Here is a 25,526-nt window from a genome sequence, read left to right on the forward strand (position 1 = left end):
TGTTTCCTAAGCACACTTTGGGCTTTGTTTTACCATCTGGTCATACTAGGGAATGAGTGAATGATGGAAGTATAGAAGGGGGAAAGGGACCTTAAGAGTCCCAACATCCAATTTCCTACCAAATTGGGAAATCTAGAGCTGGAGGGTTCCGTCCCTTCTTGAAGAATCAGGTAGCAAAGAGTTTCGGCTTTGCTCACCATCAGTCTCTGTGGTGAGGACTCAGCTCTGTCCTTGTAGTTCAAAAGCAGCCTTGGACAATATGTCAGTGAGTGGGCACAGCTGTGCTCCAACAAAACATCTGTTTCTAATAGATGGCAGCAGCATGTGGCCTGAGAATCCGACCCCTGCCCTCCAGCTTCTGTAGGTCCTCTATACTCCACTGAAATGTTCCCAGGGATGGGCTGCTACCTGCCTACAGAAAGAGGCCTCTGAATTACTGAGCCATCCAAGTAATAGAAAATCTTGCCTTGAGTTTGGCTGAAATCTGCCCCTTTGTCTCATGTGCCTCTGAGTTCCTATTTTGTCTGGGACTGAGTGGCTCCCACTTCTCTTTGACAGCCTGTCAGCTTATTTCGACCTGCCTCCCACTCATTACTTGCTTCTCCAGGCTACACTTGCACCATCAACAAGCCCCAACCTTCACATGATCATTATAGGTCATGGTTCCACACTCTCTGTATCCTGGTCCTTCTCCTCGGTCTTGTAAATTTCCCTTGCAAAGCACAGGGTCACCAACAGGCACTCATGGAGTAACTGTGAGGCATGGTAAGTTCCAGGGATGTTTATGACTTTGGATTTAACCGCAAGGAGCTCACACTCTACTGGGGAGACCAGATCAACCCAAGCTAATTGGGGAAATGGCAGGGCCGGTCAGGAGGAACCTTGTGTGGGTAGGGAGGTTCTGGTGGGAAAATATTTCACCTTCCATAGCTGTGCAGACTGGGCTGGCCGTAGCCCTCTCAGCTTCTTGGTGGAGCTGAGCAATGGAGGCTGTGCCTGGCCTTGCTGACCCAGGTGACTGGGACTGGGGAGCCGAGAGGAAGCCTTTCAAGCTTTCAGCTCCTGTGACATGGTGATATCCCAGCATCAAGGGAGTGTCAGCTGTCGAAGAAGCCTTTAAGGGTGATGTGCTTTAATGCTCTTATTTTGTAGATGAGGGAAGGGGAAGCCACCTGCCCAGGCTCATGTGTCAGGTGGCCTGAGCCTAAACTCATACTTGGGTCTCCTGGCTCTTCATCCAGTGTCTTTTTCAAAGGAATGGAGGACAGATACCATGGGTCCCTGTGAGATTGAAAGTAGAGATTTACTAGATCACAGGAAGGGCTTCCCTGGTGGCTCAATGGTAAAGAACCTGCCTGCTGATGCAGGAGACTCAGGTTCAATCCCTGGGTCAGGAAGATCCCCTGGAGAAGGAAATGGCAACCTACTCCAGCATTCTTGCCTGGGCAATCCTGTGGACAGAGGAGCCTGGTGGGCTACAGTCCATGAGGTCACTAAAGAGTTGGGCACAACTTAGTGACTAAAACAAGACTGTGGGAAGAGGATGGGGCTGGGGGGTCAGCGAGTGGGACTAGAGTGCTGGCAGTAGCCCAGGTCTTTCCTGGAGGACAGTGGGCAGATGGCAGCTTCTGGAGACTCTCAGTGAATGGAACTTCAGACCTCCTCTGGTCTAATCTGAATTCCAGGGGAGGTTACAGGCCTGGAGAGGAAAGTGAGTTGCTTGATAGCACTGAGATGGATGCTGGTAGACACAAACCCGGGTCTCCTCACATCTACAGCTGGGCTTGTTCTACAGCCCCCACCATCCCTAAGATCACCCAGCATCCTGTTCCCACAGGTCCAGCGGTAGCCTGAGCTGAGAGGCAGGGTCTAGAGATATGGCAACTTCCCTGTGACCGACCTCTGAAACCAAAGACAACCATGCCCTCTCCATGCTTGCTTTGGTCCTCTCTCCTTGGGACCTACAAACATTGAGCACCGACTGTGTACCAGGCATCATGAGAGCTTTAATAAGCCCAACTGAAAGTGGCCTCTGTCCCCCAGGGGCTGGAGATCTGCAAAGGAGAGACAGGTACTGACAGAGGTAACTCTCTCAAGGTCTGTGTGGATGGCCTGTGATGGATGTTGAGGTAGCATGTGGGGAAGCCTGGCACAGAGAGGGTGCTCAGAAACCGGTAGCACACAGGAATTGGCACTAAGTGGGGAGCACCATCAGCTATCTCCGACATGGGATCCAGACCCCAGCGCGTGTGTGTGAGAGACAGAGAGTTAGTAATAGCAGGTGTTTATTGGGTGCTCACTGGGGGCCAGGCCGGGTCTAAACACTCATTATGTATCACTGCTTTATATCTTTGCAGTAGTCCATGACATAGATACTATTATTGTCCCCATTTTACAGACGAAGAAACTGAGGCACAGAAGGTTAAACCATTTGCTTATTGTCCTGTAATTGTAACTGTAAATAGCAGATAGGGAGTTTAAACATGGGTCGTCACATTCTCTTCCATCCTGGCCTCTCCGCAAGGGGGTGGGAATGGGGCTGCCCTGCAGTACTCTGCCCCCATGTCCCTTAGAGCTCACCCCCCGTGTTTATGACCTCAGAGAAAGATGAGAATAAGAGAGACAGCCTGGGGGTGGAGGATTAGGGAAGCTCAGGCCTGGCCAAGACCCTGCTGGGGGGCTGAGGACACCCTGCTAGTAACAGTGCAGGACTCACTCAGCGCTGACTGGACCCAGGGTCTGCTCTGGATACTTTGTCAGCTCACTGAATCCCTGCACACAGCCCGAGGCCCAGCCTGTCACTCTCCCCAGCTGAACAGACGGGGACTGACGCAGCAGGGGCCGTAACCCGCCTGACGTCCGGAGCTGATGGGTGGCGCCGCCGGGTCCAGCCCTGGCTCCCTGGGTGCCATCTGTGCTCTTAGCCACTGTGCCATGCTGCTCATCACTAAATGCACCTCTAACACCTAGGAGGGTAGAGGCAGGACTGAGGCGGGACGATGGGGTGGCGATGAGGGTGGGGGGAAGCTGAGAGGGCAGAGGTTCAGACTTTCCCGCGGAGCCCTCGGCAGAGCCAGCCTCAGGGTGCCCATGACAGCACCCGGGTGTGCAGCAGGGAGAAGGGGGTTTGACAGAATGCCCCCATTTCAAGTTACAAGAGCCTGAGGAGGGGTTGGGGGTGACGGAACCATGACTCAACCTCTCCTGGGGGGTCAGCTGGCATGAAGGACTGGGGTCAGAGAGAACTCAGGGGACCTGTATACTCTTGGGGTGGCTGCCGTGCAAACCCCGGCCCTGTGTGGAGGGACAGCCCACCTGGGGTTCCCGTAGAATCTGGTGTCGAGCTGGCTGCCCCTGCTCCAGGTGGCGTCGTGGGTCTTGCCTCTGTTCCCCTCCAGGAGACTCGCCTTGCAGCACCGCTGTCCTGTCCCCTCCCCACCAGATACATAACACGTAGTGGCCCAGTTGCCAGATATGGCTATCTGAACCTCAGAAATTTGCTATCAATATTTCATGCTTCAAACAACACTGTTTAAACTCCAATGAAATATGAATGAACTGAGGTTTTTGACAAGCAGATAGCCAAGACAGAATACCAGGGTGATAAGAAGGAGAGGGGGACAATGAGGTCTGGATGGACTGCTGGGACAGCAACCACATCCCTGGACTCAGGCCCAGGGACTCGGCTTGTAGAGTCACTGGGAGCCTGGGTGCTGGATCCAGGGCTGAGCTGGGGGAGGTCCTCAGCACGCGGTCCTAGGGGTCCCTGGGAGAGGCCACGGGAAGGGAGAATGGGAAGAGCTTGCTCAGAGCCCCCGAAGATGCCTCCCTTGCAGGAAGGAGAGGGTACAGGACAATGGCCAGGGCTTATGTCTCTAGGGTCAGAGGACCAGAGAAGCGAGGGTTGGCAGGGCACTGGCTAGTCTCTGCCCTTTCTCCCTTGAGTTGCTCCAAGCCCCTGCTCAGCCCACAGGGAACTTGGCACATTGACACAGCTTCTCTGGCTTGAACTTTCTGGGAGGGAGAGGATGTCCAGTCTGGATGCAGCATGAAGGCCACATGATCGTGGTCGCCTCTCGCCTCCCTCAGCCTTCACAGGCCTCTGTCTCTGGGAGCCTCCTCCTCCAGCTCCTTCCTCCCTGACCAGAGATCACACAGTTCATGGGATCCCAGACCTCCAGGCCTCAGTTCCTCCATGGATAAAATGAAGCAGATGGATGGATTTTCTGTGAGGTGCCTTTCAGACCTAACATGGGACAAGTTCCCCGGTCCACTGCCTGCCCTCGCGTTCTGCAGCAGAACCCCTGTGCAGGGGTCAAGGCGCTGCTGTCTGCAGTCAGAAGGTGACTGGAGGTATCTGGGCTCACCTGACAAGCTAACGGGAGGGTCTGCTGGAAGGTGAGGGGCTCAGGAATGGAAAACAGTGGGGCCTCAGCCTAAGGGGGTGAGATGGAGGGAAGAGGGAGCCGCTGAGGACAGGGCTGATGGGGAACCAGGGTATAATGCCTCATGTCTGGTGTACGCTGGGGTCATTGAATCTGAGCTTGTTTAACAAATGCAGTGGGAGCGGGGAAAGCCAGGAAGCAGGGATGACTGACTGGGGTCTTGTTAGCTACTGAGTGAGCAGCTCACTGTGGCTCTAAGTGGAATTGGTCACTGAGGTCAGGGTTCAGCTAAGAAGTGGGTTAGCTAGTAGGCCCCAGCCACTGCCCAGGAGCCGTGAAGTGAGGGGCTCTCGAAGTCTTGAGCACAAACAGAACTCTGTCTGAAAGCCATCTGTACCAATGAGAAGGACTCAAGGGCCAGGGCTCCCCCCAGACACACTACATCCCAGGCTGGCAAGGGTGGGCTGTCAGCAAAGTGCGAACCAATGGGGCATCTGAAACAGTTCTTTGGGGTCTGCCTTGCCAGGAGGCCTAGGTGAAGCTAAGGCAACAGCTTCAGAGCCAAGGTTTGTGTTCAGGAGGGGCCAGAGGACCCCATGGGCTTCCTCGGTGGCCCAGTAGGTAAAGAATCCACTGTCAATGCATCAGGCACAGGAGATGTGGGTTTGATCCCTGGGTTGGGAAGATCCCCTGGAGGAGGGCATGGCAACCCACTCCATTATTCTTGCCTGGAGAATCCCCATGGACAGAGGAGCCTGGCAGGTTATAGTCCATGGGGTCACAGAGTCAGACACAGCTGAGCAGGTGCACATGCAGAGAACCCCCCACCCCCCACAAAATGACCTTTCTTGTCTAACCTGACAGCCCCCTCTCGCTCGCATTTGGCCACGCAGTGGGCATGGAAGCAGGGTGGGTGTTTGGAAGTCAGTGGCAGGTCCTCTCAGCTCACCATTGGGGGCCACCTGCTTCCCCGGCCCAGGCCATTTCCAAGCAGAAAGAAGGTGTCTAGTTGCTTGTCAGGAAAAAAGCTTCATCTAGATCCCTTCTGAAAAACTGACAGTGTTGATGGTAGCCACTGATTTCCCAGGCTTACAAAATTGGGGGGATGGTGTGGCCAAGGAGGTTTCTGTAATCTCTCACTGATGGATTAGATGGTGGGGCAGATCTCTCAGGAGCAATGGATGACCTTGAGAAAATGTGGATGTCAAAGGGAGAGAGAAATAATCTCCCTTCCTCAGACTGCTGCCAATAAGCCTTCTCAGCACTGGGGTAGTTGATGGAAACTATTCTGCTATTGCCTCCCAACTCAGGAGGCTGTAGCATTTGACTGAGTGATAAGAATTTGCCAGGCACTTTCTAATTACAATTATCATCATGGCTGTCTCTCTTAATTACTTTCTTATAATTAGCTGTTGCTTTTTCCTCAGCATTTGTGTACTTTGCAGATTTGCTGACATTTGAGAGCCCCAAAAATAGGGCCATTTGGGGAGGAGGGCAGAAAGGTGGGAAAAACGTGAGGGGAACAGATTCTTTTCAGGCAACCTGATAAATGTGGGGGCCTTTGCAGAAAGAAATTGGGGAAACCAAAAGATGGGTCATTTTCTGAGCTGATGGGGAAAGAGAACAGGGGTGGGGTTGTAGGGATTGGGCTTTGTGGAGGGTCTCCTAGGGTTAAACCTTGGAGGAAATACTCTTTTTTAAAACTCGTTATGCCTTTGCCTGGAGAATCCCTTGGACAGAGGAGCCTGGTGGTCTACAGTCCATGGGGTCGTAAGAGTCGGATACTACTGAGCGACTGATACACATATTCTATGAGATCAGAGTCTATATGCATGAATTGTCCAGATTCCTGTACTCTTGCCATCCCCATCAGCTGTTTGTTTTTTTTTAAAAAAGACAGCTTCTAGTTTGATAGCCAAAAATGAGTGTTTCCTTTTTTTGGAGGAAATAACTCTTGAAAAGTCACCACGCTGCCATTTCTCAGGCTTGGGTTTCATTTTAGGAAACAAGGCTGAGATGAAGCACACCCTGTTGAATCCTTTTCAGAGTTAGTTAAATAACTCAGGTCAGGAGTAGCTTGCTTGTCCCTGAAGCCAGAGATGCGTTCTGAGCATCCTTACAAAGTGGATTGTGCTCCTTGACCAGATGGCTGGTTTTCACACTGGTCTTCCCTCTCTTCTGACCTCCCACAGCCTTGTGTACAGAGGAGTGTGTGCACGGCCGCTGCGTTTCCCCGGACACCTGCCACTGTGAGCCCGGCTGGGGAGGGCCTGACTGCTCCAGCGGTGAGTCTGGGGTCTTTGGGGTTTGGGCAGGGCCACAGCTCTGGCTGGGGAGGGACTTTGCGTGGTTGGATGCTGAATTCTTTGTTCTGGGCTTGGGGTGCCTAGGCAAATGTGGGCATCGGGGAGGAAGCATGCCTACATGATGGTACTTGGGGTGGAGGGCTCTAGGGGCAAGGTGGCGGTCTGGAGGGGCATTGCATGTTGTATGGGGGGTGGGGAACTGTGCAGTCATCTATGGATCATCTTTGGCTGATCCAAAGGCTCAGTGGGTGCTCACAGCGACTCTGACTTTTGATGGATGAAACACCTCTGAGTAAGGTCTTTGAGGCTTAAAGTGAGATTGAGATGCCACCCGTGGGTGTCGACCCAGGACGTCGCAGTAGTCAAGGTTTGGGCCTCAGTGTGGCTAATTCAAAGGCTCAGTGGGTGCTTGCAGCGACTCCAGGGACTGATTTATGAGACTGGAGGGCCCTGGGATGCCTCTGTGTTCCCCAAAGGTAGAAGAACGGCATGCTTGTAGGGGGCGGTTACTGTGTTCTTACATCTCTCTGGGTGGACCGTTCCCACTCCCTGGGGGAGGCTCTCTAGTGAGCACGAGTGAGGCGATGCTCTTGGACTGACTGAGTGACCCGCAGCAGCACAGACACACCTCTACTGTGGGACTACAGGCCGCGTGCTCAGGGGCTTCTCTGCCAAGAGTCCAGCTGAAGGCGAGGGCGTCCCCTTTGGCTCATTTCCCCTACATCCTCACAGACAGCCCTCTTTCCAGTGGCACTGTTTGGGATCAGTGGTTGGCTAATGTCATGGTCTTGCTTGATTCCAAAGAGTCCTTGATTAGTGTTGAAGCCTAGTTCCCTTCCTGCTTTGAGCTGGGATAGGGTGTCTTTCTGTGTGTGACTCGAGTAGGTAACATAGCCAGGCTGATCCAGGAGGGGTCTAACCCCTATCAGTGACCCATCTTGGGGAGCCACCTCCCTGTTCTGCAATGGTCCTGACAACTTAAGGAATGTTGGGTCCACGCTGGCCCAATATGGTGCCCTTGCTGTCTTCTACTCTCTGCTGGGGTGACACCTTATTATGGTCCTTTTTTTCCAAAGGCCTTGACTGGAGTCTCCCTGTCCATCCAGTCTATGGGAACTTACCAGGCAAAGCAAACTATTGGGTGTGATTTTGTTTGGGCCTTGTTTGGGTGGTTCTCTAGGCTTGGGGAGCCCAGGGTCAGTTTGAGGTGCTCCAGAGACTCTCTCTAATGTGTTGGGACTTCCATTGACTGTACTATCTTCTTCCTTCCACCCATTTCCCTGCTTTGAGGTAAGTCGTGCTGAGAAACAGGGCAGGGACTCCCCCAGGCAATGAAAAGTACACCTGGGGGACAGGTAAGATAAAGAAATGTGTTCAAGCAGTCTTTCTGTGAGCACCAGAAACATGTCGGCTGAAATGTTTGAGAGCTTTTCCCCCTCTTATCTTTGTTCTGCTTTGTGTAACTTTGCCTACAATGAATCTTTGATGAGGAACTATCTAACTCAGATTCGGTTAACCCTTCTGGGACAGGTTTGCTTGCTGTTGCCAAATTATAATGTCAAGGGCGGTCTGCTGGAGGTTGAAATACAGCGTGATTCTTCAGGTCCTGAGTGCATACAAATCACCATTCAGCACGAGTGTGTTTGACGCTCACTGTTTCTGGACTGTGGTGGCTGCGGGACCTGGAGGGTTTTCTCAGACAGTCTGTCACTTCGGGTTTCATTCTAGTCCAGTGAAAGAAATGGAAGAGCAGCTGCCTTTGATCAACGGGACTAGGCAGTTTAGAGTAAATCTTGTGCCCGGAGTGTGTTTACCAAGCATGTAGCCCTGTTACTTTACAGTATGAACACAAGCTGCCCAATTGCCATTCCCAATTCCGTCATCAGACTTGGTGCTGAGCAACTCACAACCTGTTTCCTCAGTAAATCCACCCTCGTGGGTTCAAAAGCCACCACCTTTGCATCTACTCAAGGCATATACTCCTAAACTCACAGAAAGTCTTAAAAGACGAATTCCAACCCTCCTTTGAGAGATGGGAGGATTGAATAAAGGGAATTCATAGATTCCCATTCTCAAAATCAGTCAGAGCACTGACCATTTAGATGCCCTGCCAAGAAATTTCCAACCACTGCTTGAATCCCTCTATTAACAAGGAGCTCACTGCTTCCTATAGAAGCACATTCTGACTATTGAAAAGTTTTCCCTGTGTTAAGTTGAAATCCGTCTCTAGCTTCTACGAGGTGGTTCTCACCCATGACAAAGGCCAGGGCTGGGTGTTGGATCTCCATGACCATCCTTACCGTATTTGTGCTTTCTCCCAAGGAGCTCAGGGGACAGCAAATTGTGTGTGGGCAGAGAGTCATCTTAGAGCAACTGACAGTAGTCACTGAAACCATACAGATGATATCAGAGTCTCCTTCCACAGGTCAGGCTTCACCTGACAGTGATCACCTCCTTTCCCCCAGTTTTTATCTTCACAGCTTCTTTGTTTCTTATATGACACTGTCTAAACTTCCTTCTCTATTTAGTTTCTCTCCATTGGCTGTGGCCTTTATTCCTCTTGACTGTTGTTCCTAGATCTGACCACAGATGCAAACTCGTATGGAAAAATAATAATAGATATAGGTACCCTTTATTGAATTTTCCTATGCACTAGGTACTTGAATTCATCTTCTCATTTACTCTTTGCAACAACCCTATGATATGAAAATTATTATTAGCCCCATTTTACAGATGAGAAAGTTGAAATACAGAGAGGTTAAAGAACTTTCGAAGGACACGCAGCTAGTAAATGATGAAACTGGGACTACTGATCAAGCAAAAACCTAAGCCTGGACATGTAATTATTATGCTCTCTTTCCTTCTGGATGCTCAGCCTCTGTTAATACAGCCTGAGGGTGAAACAGATCCTTGATGAGAAAACCAAGTTGCTCACAGGGGAAGGAAGGATCTGCTTGAAAGATGTGGCCCTGAGGTATTGTTGTGGAAGTAGATGAATCAGCCATGGGACACAAATCGTGAATTTGTTTACTCCAAGCAAGCTGACCCTCCCTGCTATTGTGCCTTTGGACACCTGTCTGCCTGTGTGTGCTCTGTGGTGCCTCAGGGATTTCATGGGGCCCGTGTCAATGGGGATGGGTGTCTCCATCAGCGCAGTATCTGGAGATTTCTGAATGGAGTCTCTCATTTGCATGTCTATACATGTGACACACTTGCAGGGAAGCTTGGATTTTTTATTTAGTCAAAGGCATCATTCTTGTTGGTGTTTTTTTCTGATTCTAAAAACATACCTGTATGCTGTGTGCTGAGTTCGCTTCAGTTGTGTCTGGCTCTTTGCAACACTATGGAAGGTAGCCCACTAGGCTTCTCTGTCTGTGGGATTCTCCAGGCAAGAATACTGAAATGGGTTGCCATACCCTCCTCCAGGGGGGTCTTCCCAACCTAGGGATCAAACCTACATCTCTTATGTCTTTGCATTGGCAGGTGGGTTCTTTACCACTAGCGCTACCTGGTACCTGTTCATGTTTAAAAGGAAATTCAAATGGCACTGAAAGTATCAGTGATAACCTCTTCTGGCCTTTGAGTGGTTGCCTTCCCTGTTCTTTGCATATTTGCTCTTAAAGCTAGATGATGACATTTTTATTAGATCAAATGTGCTATTCTGTAACTTGCTTTTTAAATTCAACTTATATCATATACTCATTTCCTTATCAATAAACATGAATCTCCCTTAAAATTTTTAAATGGCTTTATAGAATTTCATTCGATGGATTACTAAAAGTAACCAGTCTCTTGGTAATGGACATTTAGGCTGTTTCTGATTTTTCAGTATGTTAGGCTCATCATCTTTTATCCAATATCTTTGTTCCTTGTTGCTTTCAAAATGTAGATTTTTTTCAGAGTTCTGGAAAGTTTATGGTGACTAGATCATATATGACATATGCCTCCAGTGGAGTTTGGACAACACCTTGGGATGAAACATAGTAACATTTCTAAAGTGACATATAACCGATGACTTCTAGTGATATATAGATGATATATAACCACAAATGGCTTCCACAAAGATTGTGCCTCTAAATAAATTTTGGAAAATTAAAACAAAATTCCTTTGGATTCTTTAGAGATTTGGGGGTTGTGGACCTATGGATAAGGGGCTGTGGTCCTGCGTAAAAATGCTTCAGGGATTCTTCCTACACATGTATCTTTGCCCACGTGTTCCAATTTCTTTTTAGGATAAGTTCCTGGAAGTGGCAGGGAGGATTATAAAGATCCATCATCTGCCTGCTTCTGCCCTCTGTGGTTGCCAAGGGATTTATGACTTTGATAGACATGAAGGAGAAGAATCTAGTAGTAGGATTGGGGGGAACTTTTCATTCTTTTACAGACTTATAACCCCATAGCCTAATTTCTTGAAAGCCTGGATGAATTTCTTTCTGCTCCATAAAGGAAATAAGGGGATGCTGATTTTTATGGTAGGTAGACACGTCAGCTATTACGGATAATTCCAAGATGTTAGACGAACCAATATGGGCAAATGGAGTGGCTGTATGCTTGGTCATAAACTTCCATCCTATATAATAATGAAGAGTAAAAGGATGAAATGTCAGTTTACACTGAATAAAGACGACAGAGTGACTCTTATTAAATTGCACTAATCTCACAAGTGGAGATAAAAAGAAAAAAAGTTTTGCCATATTGAATATCTAGCTTTTTAAAGTAATTAGGAATATTAAAGCACTGACAATGATTGAGATAGAAACATTATTCATAACTTTTATTTCCGCACTGGGCAATGGTCCAGTATATTTCATTTATGAGGTTTCAGCTGTAAGGAGAAGGACGTGAGCCAATTCCTAAATTAAATATGCCCTGTTAACTTTTATAAATGATACCCAAGAATCAACTTGGAAATTTCAGCCTTCATTGTATTATTTAATTCTTGTATTTCTTGGGTCCTGCTTCTCTGCCTCCCTTCCCAAGGTGCTTTGCAGTTTGGATTCTGGGTTATTGAGTGGCATTTTGGTTTGGGTTTCAGGCCACCCCAGAAGGGAGAATGGCAGGGTAGACATGGAGAGAAGTCGACTGCCTCTGCTTTCTCCGTAGTCTCCCGTATTTTTAGATTCTACTGAACTGGTTTTATCCATGTGCATAGAGTGCAGGAGAGTAAAATCTCATTGCACAGTCTCTCACTATTTGTGGAAACCAACTCCCCCCACCCCACCCACCCTCCAGGCCTGATGCTCAGCATGAGACAGGACTGCAGAGCAGGCCTGAGTAATGAAGGCAGCGGGAACCAAGCTGGGCCACTACCAAGAGCAGCCTCTGCCAAGTCAAATGTGTTCTTATCTTGAATGGTGTGGGGGACCCCTGGCTGACTTGGCTTTCAACTATCCTTGCAGATCAAAATATAACATTTACCAGCTCAGAAATACACTCATACTCCTCAACTAGCCAGGGACTCTCTAGGTCAGTCCTTTTCAAACCACAATATCTATGTGCTAGGGATTTGTGTGTGTGAAAATATACATAACATAAAGTTTACTATTTTAGCCATTTTAAAGTGTGCAGTTCTGTAGCTTTAAGGACATTCACGTTACTGTGCAACCAACGTTATTATCCATCTCCAGTGCCTTTTCATCTTCCCCAACTGAAAATCTCTATCCATTAAACGCTAACTTCCCATTCCCCACACCCCCCAGCTACAATCAATCACCATTCTATTTTCTCTCAAAATTTGATGACTCTAGGTACCACGTATAAACAGGATTATATAACATCTGTCCTTTTGTGACTGGCTTATTTCACTTTGCATAATGTCCAAAACTTGTGTCCATATTGTGACATGCATTAGAGCTTCCTTGCTTTTTAAGGCTGAATAATATTCCATTGTATGTATACACTGTCTTTTCTTTACCCCTTTACCCATCAGCGGACACTTGGGTTGCTTGTACCTGTTGGCTATTGTGAACCATGCAGCTATGGATGTACAAATATCTCTTCACATTCCTGCTTTCACTTCTTTTGCATAGGTAGCCAGAAGTGGTTTGCTGGAGCATGTAGTAATTCTATGTTTAATTTTTTCGAGGAGTCACCATACTATTTTCCACAGGGTCTATACCATTTTACACTCGCATTAGCCAAGTACAAGGTTCTAATTTCCATATAGCCTTGTCAATACTTGTTAGTTTCTATTTTTATTTGTTATTGGTTTGGCCAGAAAGTTTATGTAGGTTTTTCTCTATCATCTTATGGAAAAACCCAAATGAAATTTTTAGCCAACCCAATATACTGGTCATCCTAATGGGTGTAAAGTAGTATCTCATTGTGGTTTTGGTTTGCTTTTCCTTAATCATTAGTGATGTTGAGTCTCCTTTCGTATACTTTAGTGCCCTTTTCTTCTTTGGAGAAATGTTCATTTATTTTCAACTGGGTTGCCTTGTTGCTACTAAATTGTAGGTGTTCTTTATATATCCTGGATGTTAATGCATTATATGTGATTTTAAAATATTTTCTCCATACCATGGCTTGCCTTTTTACTCTGTTGTGCCCTTTGATGCACAAAACTTTTAAATTTTGGTGAAGTCCAATTTATCTTTTTTGTTCCCAGTACCTTTGATGTCATATCCAAGAAAGTATTGCCAAATCCAGTGTCATGAAGCTTTCCTCCTATGTTTTTGTCAAAAAATCTTATAATAGTTTCAGCTCATGCAAGTAGGTCTTTGATCCATTCTGAGTTAATTTTTGCTTATAGTATAAAGTAGTCCAACTTCGGTTTCCCTGCATGCGGCTATCAAGTTTTCCCAGCACCATTTGTTGGAGTGACTTTGGTAGCACTAGTGATAAAGAACCTGCCTGCTGATGCTGGAAACATAAGAGACTCGGGTTTGACCCCTGGGTCAGGAAGATCCCCTGGAGAAGGGCATGGCAACCTACTCCAGTATCCTTGCCCGGAGAATCCTATGGACAGAGGAGCCTGGCGGGCTACAGTCCATAGTGTAGCAAAGAGTCGGACACGACGGAATCACCTTAGCATGCACGCTTGAAGCTATAGATTTAAAATTTTCACCATGTAATGGCACATTAGTTACCTGAGCAGTGATTACTCTGAGCCTGTTTTCCCATCTATAAAATGGGAAGGTCAGCATGTATATTTCAGGTCTACAAATCCCAGGATGCCATGTTTCTGGAAAGTGAAAATCCAGCATCATCTCGCCTAATCAAGGGCCTTCATGCCCTTCCAGCTGCTGACTTCTAGAAGTTGTCTGTTCTTTCCCAGCACCCCTCTCCTCCATGCATAGCCCTCCTGGGATTCCAGGACCTGGAAAGGACTGAGGGTGGGGGTGGTGGGCAGCCCTGAATGGGGACAGTGACTCATACCCTTGCCTCCCCCAGGTGGGGGCACCTGGGGAGCCTTGGCTGCCTCCTCTGGGAGGGGGCACAGAGGGGAGTCCTGCCAACCCGGAGGCTGCCGCTCACTCAGTGTTCTTCTCCCTACACGAAGCCGGCTGTCAAGGTTAAAGCAACTTCAGATGAATCACCAAAAAAGCAATTACGCTCGCTGCTCCCGCGTGCTGCTCTGCCCAGCCCGCGGCCCCTGGCAGAACCGCCTGGGCCGCCTTCTGCCGGCATCTGGTGAGCCCGTGGGCCTCCCCGGGCCGGCAGGCTCCGTGTCAGCACACGCTGGGGCGCAGTCACTGTGACGGGGACAGAAGGGAGCTGCGGACGTGGCAGCAAATGCTTTTTCAAGGTCTGCATGAGAGGGGCTGCTCTTCACCACAGAATCCTAATTTTAAACAAAAAGGTATTCAGTAGCCGGGCTAGTGCTGCGCTGGCTCTGTGTTATCTGTCCCTTGAGTGCCACTTAATGCGCATGTATTGAGTACTACTCAGAGGCCCACACCGCGGGGGTCTGGGGCTGGAGGGGGGTATTAGGATGAGAGGGGCATGGCCCCCATCCTCGAGGAGCTGTGAACAGAAGCCAGACCCACCGGTACCAAGAGGAGGGAGGAGGAAGAGTTGGGAGAGAGAAAGTTCTGGCTTCAGTGGGAGATGAGGGGACCGAATGGTTCAGAAAAGCCATATTGGGAGGAAGGACGGAACCAGGTGTGTGCTGTGTCCCATTTTGAAGGAAGAAACTGAGGCACAGAGAGGTTAAATGATGCCCCAAGGCCCCACAGCCGGTGAGCATCTGATCTGGGTCTGTCAGACTTTCCCCAGGCCACTGGGGGTGGGCGTTGGGGGTGGGAAGTTGAGAAAAGTGAATGCCAACTCAATTGTGAGGAGCCTGTGATAGAGGCTGAAAGAGACTTGAGCAGGGTTAAGAGGGACTTTCCTGGCAGTTCAGTGGCTAAGACTCTGAGCTCCCACTATCGGGGGCCTGGATTCCATCCCTGGTCAGGGAACTGGATCCCACAAGGTGCAATAATGAGTTTGCATGGCTCAACTAAGGATCCTGTGTACCTCAACTAAGACCCAGTGCAGATAGATAAGTAAATACATTTAAGAGAGATCAACCCAGCCCCATCCCGAGTCCTGGGGGTGCTGTGGGCTGCAGGGGAAGGGCAGCAGCAAGATAGATCTGCTGGCCTCTCCATCTCTCTGTCCCTGAATGTCACCTCCACCTCCCCTTGCCTCTCTCTCTTTGAGACACCCTGGCCACGGCTCTGCTCTGGAAGCTGGTGAAGAGGATGATTTCCCCCCCTCCAGAGCTCGTTTCTTCCAAAAGTGCCTGCCAGGAAGAATGGGAAATGATGGGGAGCAGATGCTGGGGGTGCTCTGCTCTCACGGGGGTCCAGGCAAGTGTGGGGGTGAGGATGAGGCCTGGCAGGGGGCAGCCTGTGGAGACCCTCAACCCCAGGACTGAGGACAGCTGGTCCTCCCACCCTCCTTCCCACCAGGAAAGGAGGGGAGACCTGCTGAGAGAGCCCCCTTCCCGGGTCCAAGGGAGGCAAGTCATGGGGCAGAGGGGGCGTGGGACCACTGCTCCTCCTGCTCGTTGGGAGAAGGCGGCATCTCGGGCCTTTGGCCCTTCTCCCTCTGACTGTCAGACGAGGGGACATGACAGGACCAGTCAGTGCCCTCTGAGCAGGGCCAGGGGTCAGCAAAGCCTCGGCACATGTGGCCTATAGGAACGTCAGGTTTTGCACCTGAAGCAGCTGGAAACCGGGTGGCCTAGGGTCTGTGTGTGAGCTGCCTGTTCAAGGGGCTGTCACAGCCAGGGGCGGGAGGCACATTCTGCCCACCCCAGCTCTGGCCATCTGGCTCCCTGAGAATGAAATACATAAATAAATGACATGCAGTGAGTCTCAAGGACTAGGAGAGGAAGGAGGCTGGGAAAACCTGTCCCAAATGTGACAAAAGCAGAAGAGAGGGACAACAGCCAAGCTGGCATCATTGATTGGGACTGGCAGGCAGTCCCGCCGCCCCTCCAGAACCCCGCTCAGGCATGGAAAGGACGCTGTGCGCCCCCTACATACATGCGCACACGCACGCGCACACGCACGCGCACGCACACGCGCACACACGTGCACGCGCACGCGCACACGCACGCGCACACACACGATCTGTACTGTCAGGGTGGGTGCGGGGGCTGGGTCTCCATGGGAAACACAGTTCCTGGGGGAAGGGAATCACGAACTGCTCGCACCTGCGCCCACCAGCCCAGAGGACTGGCCTGGAAGCCTGACAGGGAAGAGTGGAGCGCATTCCCTCTGGAGTCAGGGGCCGGCTGATGCCGCTCCCACTCTCCGAGACCTGCCCCCGCCCCCGAGGACTTTGAGTTCCGGCCCAGTCAGCCCAGACCTGCTGTGCACCCAGCACCACGCCGGACGTGGACGTGATGACCTCATTTCATCTTCCCCCTGCCCCGTGAGCTGGGGATTATGACTCCTGTTTTGCAATGGAGGAAGCAGAGGTCAGAGAGGTTTAGCCATGCTCTAAGGTCACTCAGGACTTCCCTGGTGGCTCAGGGAAAGAATCTGCCTGCCAGTGCAGAAGACTGGGGTTTGATCCCTGGGTCAGGAAGATCCCCTGGAGAAGGAAATGGCAACCCACTCCAGTATTCTTGCCTGGGAAATCCCATGGACAGAGGAGCCCAGCGAGCTACAGTCCATGGGGTCGCAAAGAGTTGGACATGACTGAGCGACTGAGCAAGGTCAGCCGGCTGCTCCTGAGTGTGTGCAGAACTGCGGAGTAGGTGGCCTTTGAGACTGACTGGGAGAGAGGTCTGGGCTGGCCTCATACTTAGATTCTTGCCTAACTCCTATCCAGCACTGACTAAACATACTGTCCTATTCATTATCGTTTGTTATTACTATTTCTATCTTTCAGCTGAGGAAACGGGTTTGTAGAGGTTAACTAGCTGGCCCCAGGGCACACAGCGAGTACGTGGCAGAGCCAGGATTCAAACCCAGGCCGTCAGTCTCTGGCAACCACATTTGCAGCTCTGGTTAACCCTTCTTTCCAGGGTCCTCTGCCTTCCCTCTCCAACCCCTCCCGCACTAGGAGGTGGAGAGATAGCTACAATGCAAACCCGGGTCCAGTCACTTCCCTGCTCCCTTCTGCCTGCCTGGAAGTGCCCAATTCCTTGCCCAGGCCTTCAGTGGCCCTCTGGGTCTAATGCCTGCCAGACTTTCAGCCTTAATTCCTTCCCATGACCACCCCCCACCCCCTTCCTCTCTTCTAGCTTCCCTTTATCCACTGATCCACTGCGCTTCTGCCTTCGAAGCCCAGTTCAGGCCCTGGTCCCCATAGACCTTGACTGTGTGTACATAACCAGTGTGGTCCGCGCCACCCCGGACACTTGTTGTTTGATTGTGTTTCCTCTCCTTCCAGCCCCCAGGCCCAGAGACCTTTCTGTGGCAGGGCCCAGCTTTTCCTTGTCATATGACCCCAGGGACTGCCCGCTGCAGGCACCGTGCACACTCAGCCTGGGGCTGATTGGGATCCAGAGGATTTACTCTCCCTTTTTATCATGTTTCATTCTTCTAGGTGCTCTAGTGGTGGTATTTGGACCAGGGAGGAGTGTGGGGTTCTGGGATGGATGTTCAGGAGTATTTAGTCCCACTTCCCTTGATCTTCCAAAGCTTCTCACATATCCACGTTGTCCAAGGATTAAGATGGGAGGCCAGGAGTCAGACTGGTCAATTAAAGAAAATGAGGCCACAACCAGCTGAAAAGTGGGAAAGATGCCAAGAAGGCAGTGGAACCAGAGCTCAAAGAAGGATGAGATTTGAAGTCTTGATAGTCTGGTATGGAAAGAGAGGCCATTCCAGGCACAGACCCACAGAAGCAAGAGTACCAAATGGCAAGCAGGTCCGTGTGGCTAAAGCAGAGTGCCTGGTGTGGAGAGTGGGAGCACCGAGAGGCTGGGCCAGGTGCTGCGGAGCTCTCGCGCAGCAGTCCGGGGAGCTTGGGCCTGAGTGCATGGACCATGGACTCCTTGGCTCCCTTTGCATCAACTGAGTCTGCACTGTGGACTGGGAGCAACTTTTAAACTCCTTCTTCTCCTAACTAACCTGGACTCAAGGTCTGGTAAGGGAACAGAGGGCATGCTGGGGGCTCTGACCTGCCCCTCCAGTCCTGGCTAGTCCCTCCAGGCCAGCTGGGCCACACTCTCCTTCCCCTCCCTTGACTTCAGGCGACTGAAGCAAGCTATCTAGGCATGGTATGGGAAGCAGATTGGATGGCTTGGGGGAGGGGAGTCTGCCATGATTCAGAGTTAGTGAATGGATCTGGGCGGGGGCTGACCCACAGAGGCCAGGTTGGATGTATTGATACCCGTCTGTCTCTCCGGCCAGAGCAGGGGAGGCAGACGTGATGGCCAAGAGAAACATCTAGAACAGCCTAACTGGCTCCCAGGACCTCTGACTTCCAGCCAACCTCTCAGGGACCGCTTGACCCCCCAGCTCCAGGCCTCAGACACCAGTGGGGCCCCAAGGCAGGCAGCAATCACCCAAAAGAGCTGCAGCAGCAAAGACCGTGGCAGAGCTGAGAAATCTGTCACCGTCTAATAAGGAAAGTCCGTTCTGGCAGCCTGGGTAATAGGCCTCAAATTGAATAATTAATAAAGTTATAAAAATATGTCTACTATATGGCCAGAATAATTCAGCCCAATTAGAAGCAATTATTTCTTGCAGTTAATGCCACTCGTTTTTCCTTGTGAACAGCTCTCTTAGCAACAGGATAGGATTCGTAGCTTTGGCTGCCTACTTGATGGGTTCTGTTGAGACCGAATCCTCCGCTTGGGCTTCTTTCTTTCAGATGAGAATCCCAAGAATGTCCGTCTTTCCATCCATCCGTTTATGCATCTCTCTGTGAAAGTGTTAGTCGCTCAGTCATGCCCGACTCTTTGCGACCCTGTGAACTGTAGAGGCTCCTCTGCCCATGGAATTCTCTGGGCAAGAAGACTGGAGTGGATTGCCATTTCCTTCTCCAGGGGATCTTCCCGACCCAGGGATTGAACCCGGGTCTCCTGCTTTGCAGGCGGATTCTTGACCCTCTGAACCACCAGGGACGCCCAACCACCTCCGTGACTCTCTGAAGCCCAAGCATCTCTCTGACCATCTTTCAGGTTGTCCATTCGTCTGTCCATCGTTCCATCTGTCTATTCATCCCTTCGCTCACTCCTCCATCCATCTGTCTATCTGCACATGCATCCATGTATTCATTCATCCATCTACCCATCCATTTAGCAGATACTTCTTGAGTCCCTTCCATGCGCCAGACACTGTTCTAGGCCCTGGGCATGTAGAGATGAGTAAGAACTTGCCTCTGCCCCAAGGAACTCCCAGCTCAGGCAGGTGAACCTTTGAATGGTGTAAGCTGTCATTCCTGTTTCTCTTCAGAGGTCCTGCTGAATGATTTTTGTCCTCCTATATAATATATATAATATATATATATTCCTGAGATACATACATTCTCTCTCTCTCTCTCTCTATATATATATATATATCAAAACACATTTAAAACACATTATAAAACATTTCATTTCAAAACACATTTCTCTCTCTATAGAGAGATTTGGAGTTACAATTGGCTTGAGTTACTTAATAGGTTCTTTCCCAAGATGGTTCAGCTTATTCCCCTATGTCTGAGAGTGTAAGGATCTTGTGGCTTCAAAATATGAATACCCACTGCTCTGGGTCCCAACCTTTTATCGGGCGGAGGTCAGGGGGTGAGGGTTCCAGCTCTGCCCTGGCCCCTGCATTCACTGACCTGGATGTGACATTGACTTTTTCTGGGTCCATCTGTAAAATATGAAGAATCACTGTGCTATTGTGAGCTCACAGGGACGACAGGCGTCAAGATGCTTAGGGGCACCCATTGGAGACCCAAGTTTGCTTCCTGGAACATTGGCCATAAGTTGAATTCTGAGATAAATCAACTCATACTTTATAGCCATCTTGCTGGAAATCCTTCCACAAAGCCAGTGCTCTTTTTGCAGTGAAGATGCCCTCCTCCTGATTCTCTGCCGGGACACTGAGAATTTTCTCTCTTTTTTGGGCTGCGCTGGATCTTTGTTGCAGTGTGCGGGTTCTCTGTTGTAGCACATGGCCTTCTCTTATTGTGGAGCATGGGTTCTAGAGCATGTGGGTTCGGTATCTGTGGCACACAGGCCTCTCTAGTTGCAGTGTACAGGCTTAGTTGCCCCATGACATGTGGGATCTTAGTTCCCCAGCCAGGAATCAAACCTACATTCTCTGCACTGGAAGGCAGATTCTCAACCATTGGACCACCAGGGAAGTCTCAAGAGACTTTTCTTATCCTGCACCATGACTCGATTCTTTAAGTCTCCATAGAGGCCTTGTGGTAAGCCCATCATTGTGCTAGATGAATCTGATAGAAGTATCTACTCAGTTATATTATAATCATCAAGCATTTATTAGGGGCCTGCTTTATTCAGGGCTCTGGAGATGTAGAAAGGTCCAAGCCTCCAGCCTGTCCTAGAGTTGGCCTCTCTGATTTGGGTTCCCTTTTACCTTGTTGTGAATCAGGATATCAGAACTGACAAAACAAAGTGAAAAGGCAAGGTATAGGATTGGTATCCAGAATATTTTTTGAATCCGATCAACCATTCAAACACTGGCAAAGAAACATGCACTTCATAGGAAAAAAGATATTTTGATGGGCAGTAAGCGTATAAAAAGATGTTCACCTCACTGATAGTCAAGGAAATACAAACTGAAACTAAGAGGTGCCGCCTTGTCACACCCAACTAATTGGGGGAAATCTATTTCTGATAATACCAAGTGTTAGTAAGGATACAGGCAAATATGGACACTTATATGCTGCTGGTGAGTCTGTGAACCAGCAGCACCATTTCAGAGAGAAATTTGATAATTTTAAACAAAACTGAAAATTATACAGGGACTTCCCAGGTGGCTCAGTGGTAAAGCATGTGCCTGCAATGCAGGAGATGCGGGTTCGATCCCTGGGTCAGGAAGATCCCCTGGAGAAGGAAATGGGAACCCACTCCAGTGTTCTTGCTGGGAAATACAACAGAGAAGCCTGGTGGGCTACAGTCCCTGGGGTCGCAAAGACTCGGACACAACTTAGTGACTAAACAATGAGAATGAAAGTAATACCCCATCATAACATGTCTCTCAAATATTTTTTCTATCACAACCTGTATTAGGAAACACATTTCATATTGTGCCCAAGAACATAGATACCCACACACTGATATTTTAAAATCTCTTTAATTTATTTAAATGGTAGTCATAACCCTTTATATTGATTTCACGACTGTCTTCTGGGTTACTCCCTGTAGTTTGAAAAACTGTGCTCCAGAGAACCTCTCCAACATGTGGGTCCCTGCATCATTTTTTGTAAAGGTAAAAAGCCGCAAATAACCTCCAGGTCCCTCAGGAAGGAAATGAATAAATTCTAATATATTCATACAATGGGATCTCCACAGCAGTTAAAAGGAATGAAATAGCCCTATACCTGTCTACTCAGATGAATTTCAAATATATAATATTGAGTGAGAAAGGCAAGTTGCAGAGGGCTACATGCATACCATCTGATATCATTTATATAAAGTTTTAAAACATCCAAAATAATGAATATGTTATTTATGGGTACATTCAGATGTAGTAAAAGCATTAAAACAGACATGGTAATGATAAACACCAAAGTCAGACTATACTCAGGGAGGGAGGAGGAAGGGATTTGGGAGTGATACACGAGGCGTTTCAGCTGTGCAATGTTTTATTCTGAAATAAAAATATCTGTAGAAAAATAGGGGAAATTAAGACTTGTTTGATGAATACACTGGTTTAATTTTCTCTGCATTTTGAAATATGCTTGAAATACTCCCCATGCAAGACAAAAAAGACTTCTCCACCTGTCCAGTACCCAAGCTCATATGAAGCAAAAAATGTGTTTGTGTTAAACTGACTTGCTCATTTCTTTCAATTTGGCTTACCAGATGTTTATGGAACACCTTCTATGGGTCTGACAATGCCAGGTGTGAGGTGTGTGGAATAAGCAGGAAAGTGGGGAGGATATTACAAGCAACAGTTTGGAGCGCAGCAAGGGCACAGACTGCTCTCCCATTCTGGCCATGAAGAACAAATTAAGGGACTTCCCTAGTGGTCCAGTTTTTAAGACTCCGTGCCTCCAATGCAAGGAGCGAAGGTTTGATCCCTGGTGAGGAACTAAGATCACCATATGCAACTGGCCAGAAAAAAAGAAAATAAAATCATCTTTAGGGAAAAAAGAGCAAGTTAACACACATGTCACAAAATAGGGCCCAAAGATTATAGCCTGTGTCCTCCTGGGGAATCATGGAGGTCTTCCTGGAGGAGATAAAGACTGAAATGGGCCTTGAAGGATAGAGAGGGATTGACTGACAAGACACTCAGGAAAGGAACCTTGAGTTCCAGAAAGCTCTGCGTCTGCGTGGGAAAGGTCGGGTGACAGAGCAGCTCCGGCCTCTGAACTGGGGTGCTACAACCTGCACGGGACATGCACTTCTGACGGCGGGAAATAGACACATGGAGCGCGGAGGTGAATCTAATTTACCACAAATGCCGAGGACGGCTAGAGTCCTGGAGGCTGCAGGAGAGGAGAGACAGCTTGCCTGCTGCAGAAAGGCGCTGCCTCTCAGGGCCAGCCCACTGCATCACCCATCTTCCCATGAGGGCCCCTGCAGGGAAGAGGGGGGTGCAAACTCTGCTGAAATTCCAGACCCTTAAATTTATTTGACCAGCTCTCAATAAATTGCTCATGCCAGAGGCCTCACCATCCATCTCTGGGTGGACTACACAGGATGTATCTGTCTTTGATGGCTCGGGGACACATCCACATGTCTTGCCAGGAAGCAAGCCCCTAAATCCTCCTCTGACTTGCTCCCCTCCTCCGACCTTGAGGCTGGTGCCAACTTTGTGTCATCCATCAGCCCTGGCTGGTTTCCTATTAAGGTTCTCCTGTTCCCTTGGAAAAGTCGCCACCTTAAATCAAAGAGCGCATAGGACAAGGGTGGGACAGGGGAGCTGGGGCCAGTGGGGCGAGAGCAGGTCAGGGAGATGAGGTCCTGGTCCTACTGCTGGGGTAAGCGGGAAACTTTTCCCCGGACCCTGGCTCTGCAGCCTGCCTCGGACATGCTGTCTAGGACATGCTGTCTGAGGACAAGTTGCCTAAGCCCTGCGTGACTTGAGAAGACTGCCCCGGGAGCAGCTCAGAGGTGAAACAGCTTCCTGCAGTTGTCATGAGAGCCAGCAGGGAGATAGCTTAGGGAAGGCGGACCTACAGCACTGATCGCCTTCACCCTTCATTCATTCACTCAGTACATTTCACTGTCATAATACATTTGTATTGGATGCCTGATACTGTGTGCCTATTCTAGGTGCTGGGGAGACGGCAGTAATCGCAGAGCTTACTTTCTAGAGAGGGAGATAATGAATAAGCGCAGCAATAAACCTGGTAATTCCAAATGTTGGTATGAAGGAAATACATCAGCAATGAGTTAGAGTGAGGGAGGCAGAGTCGCCAGGAAGGCCTCCCCGAGGAGGGGACCTTTGAGCCAAAGTCCTGAACAATAAGAAAAAGCAAAGCCCAGAAAATTTATGCATGGGCAAGCCTTGACACGTGGCCTCTTTCTGACTCAGAAGAGCAGAATTTGCTTTATGGGTGGAGAGAGAAAGAGCTGGTCGTGTCTAACTCTTTGTGACCCCGTGGACTGTAGCCTGCCGGGCTCCTTTGTTCATGGGATTTCCCAGGCAAGAATACTGGAGTGGGTTGCTATTTCTTTCTCCCAGGGATCTTCCCAAACCAGAAATTGTACCCAGGTCTCCTGCACTGCAGGCAGATGCTTTACCATCCAAGCCACCAGGGAAATCCTTATGGGTGGAGGACAATTGCTAAGCCAGGCTCTGTTGATTTACAGATGGATAGCAAGTCTCTGCCCATACAGGTGCCTTCACCTGTATTCTAGTAGGCATGATGGCCCAAGCACCCAAGGAACTCCAGGGCAGGGTGCTTGGGACCACAGCACTGAGCTGAAATCTCAGAGAAGGTGCAGGTCCCTTCCAGCTGGGAAGAGCAGGGAAGGGCTTCCAGAGGCCAGAACGCATGCAAGGCATCATCTGGCAGACTCAGGCGTGAGAATGGTGCTAGGCCTTGATTGTGCTCACTGATTCCCTTGGCTGCTGGCCCCTGGGTGGCTGCATGTGTCCTACTAATTACCCAATAAACCGAGTTGATTCTTGGAGCATCGGGCATGCAGATGACACATATTACCTCATCGGCAAAAGAATTACGGGCAGGGAGGAATTTGGAGTTGGAACCAGCTTTCTTTGAATAACTGGCAGCAGGATGAACAACGTGGATTGTTTTTTGCCTTGCTGTTGCTGTACCAAAGGAAATCACCGAGGTTTCCCCTCGTTTCTGCCGTGCGTGTCTCCCGGCTCCAGGTCACAGCCCTGACAAGGAAGCAGGAGCCCTGGATGGTCCAGATTGCAGGAGATGATGGGTCTCTAATGTAGCTTTGGGGCTTCTCTGGGGAGAGCATAACCCACCAAGGCCGGTCTGCTGTTGAAATGAGCAACTCTCTTCTATGAGTCAATATCATTTGCTTAGCAAATAAAGATTAGCAGTACAGACTTCTCTGTTTTTGCTCGCAGCTCTAAATGTCTCATGTACACCCGTGGTGGATTCATGTCAATGTATAGCAAAACCAGTACAATATTGTAAAGTAATTAGCCTCCAAAAAAATAAATAAATAAAAATAAACAAATGTCTCCCAATGTGGTCACAGTCAGAGGGTCAGGAGGACAACCAAGAAATGCAGTGACTTGCCATGCAGCTTGGAAGCTGATGGGCTGATGACTTCAAAGGGAACTCCTGGAGCGCAGATGCTAGGCTAGACCCTGGGGACACCAGGTGGAAAGAGGTAGCCCTGTCCTTAAGGAATATAGAGTCTAGGAGACAGGCAGGTGAATCAGTGTGTGACAGTGTTATGCAGGGCAGGGGGTGGGTAATGAGGGAGGGGGCAATTCCATAAGGTAGACCTTGGGTGCAGTTTCCCCACCTCCCAGGGCAAGTGTGGGCAGCTGAGGTTTGCTCACAGATGAGTTGCCGTGTAGCGGGTAACATCTAGAACGAATGTGCCTTAGAAGTTTTTGGAGCCCAGCTCTCCGACTGCTCACCACAAGCTCTGACTGAAGGGATAGCCAGGCCTGACAGAGTTCCTGCAGCTCCCACGCTTGTTTCTAAACCCAAGTCTCTAAGTTCCTTAGCCAAAGCTGGGCTTCCCAGACCCTGACTGTCCATGGGGATAGCCTTGGGGTTGATCCTCTGGCGTGCAATCCACTGCCCCAGAGATCAGATGAAT

General features: G+C 49.4%; 1 protein-coding gene across 2 annotated transcripts in view; it reads left to right on the top strand.

Annotated features, from left to right (window-relative positions):
- Positions 1–25,526, top strand: part of MEGF11 (multiple EGF like domains 11) — a 250,990-nt gene that overhangs the window by 47,025 nt on the left and 178,439 nt on the right. For both annotated transcript variants that reach the window (XM_068964859.1, XM_068964860.1), the window contains exon 4: positions 6,578–6,670. In XM_068964859.1, coding sequence (XP_068820960.1) covers positions 6,578–6,670 — 93 coding nt within the window. The remainder of the gene's footprint in view (positions 1–6,577; positions 6,671–25,526) is intronic.

This window comes from Capricornis sumatraensis, chromosome 2 (genome assembly GCF_032405125.1).
Source record: "Capricornis sumatraensis isolate serow.1 chromosome 2, serow.2, whole genome shotgun sequence".
Taxonomy (NCBI): Eukaryota; Metazoa; Chordata; class Mammalia; order Artiodactyla; family Bovidae; genus Capricornis; species Capricornis sumatraensis.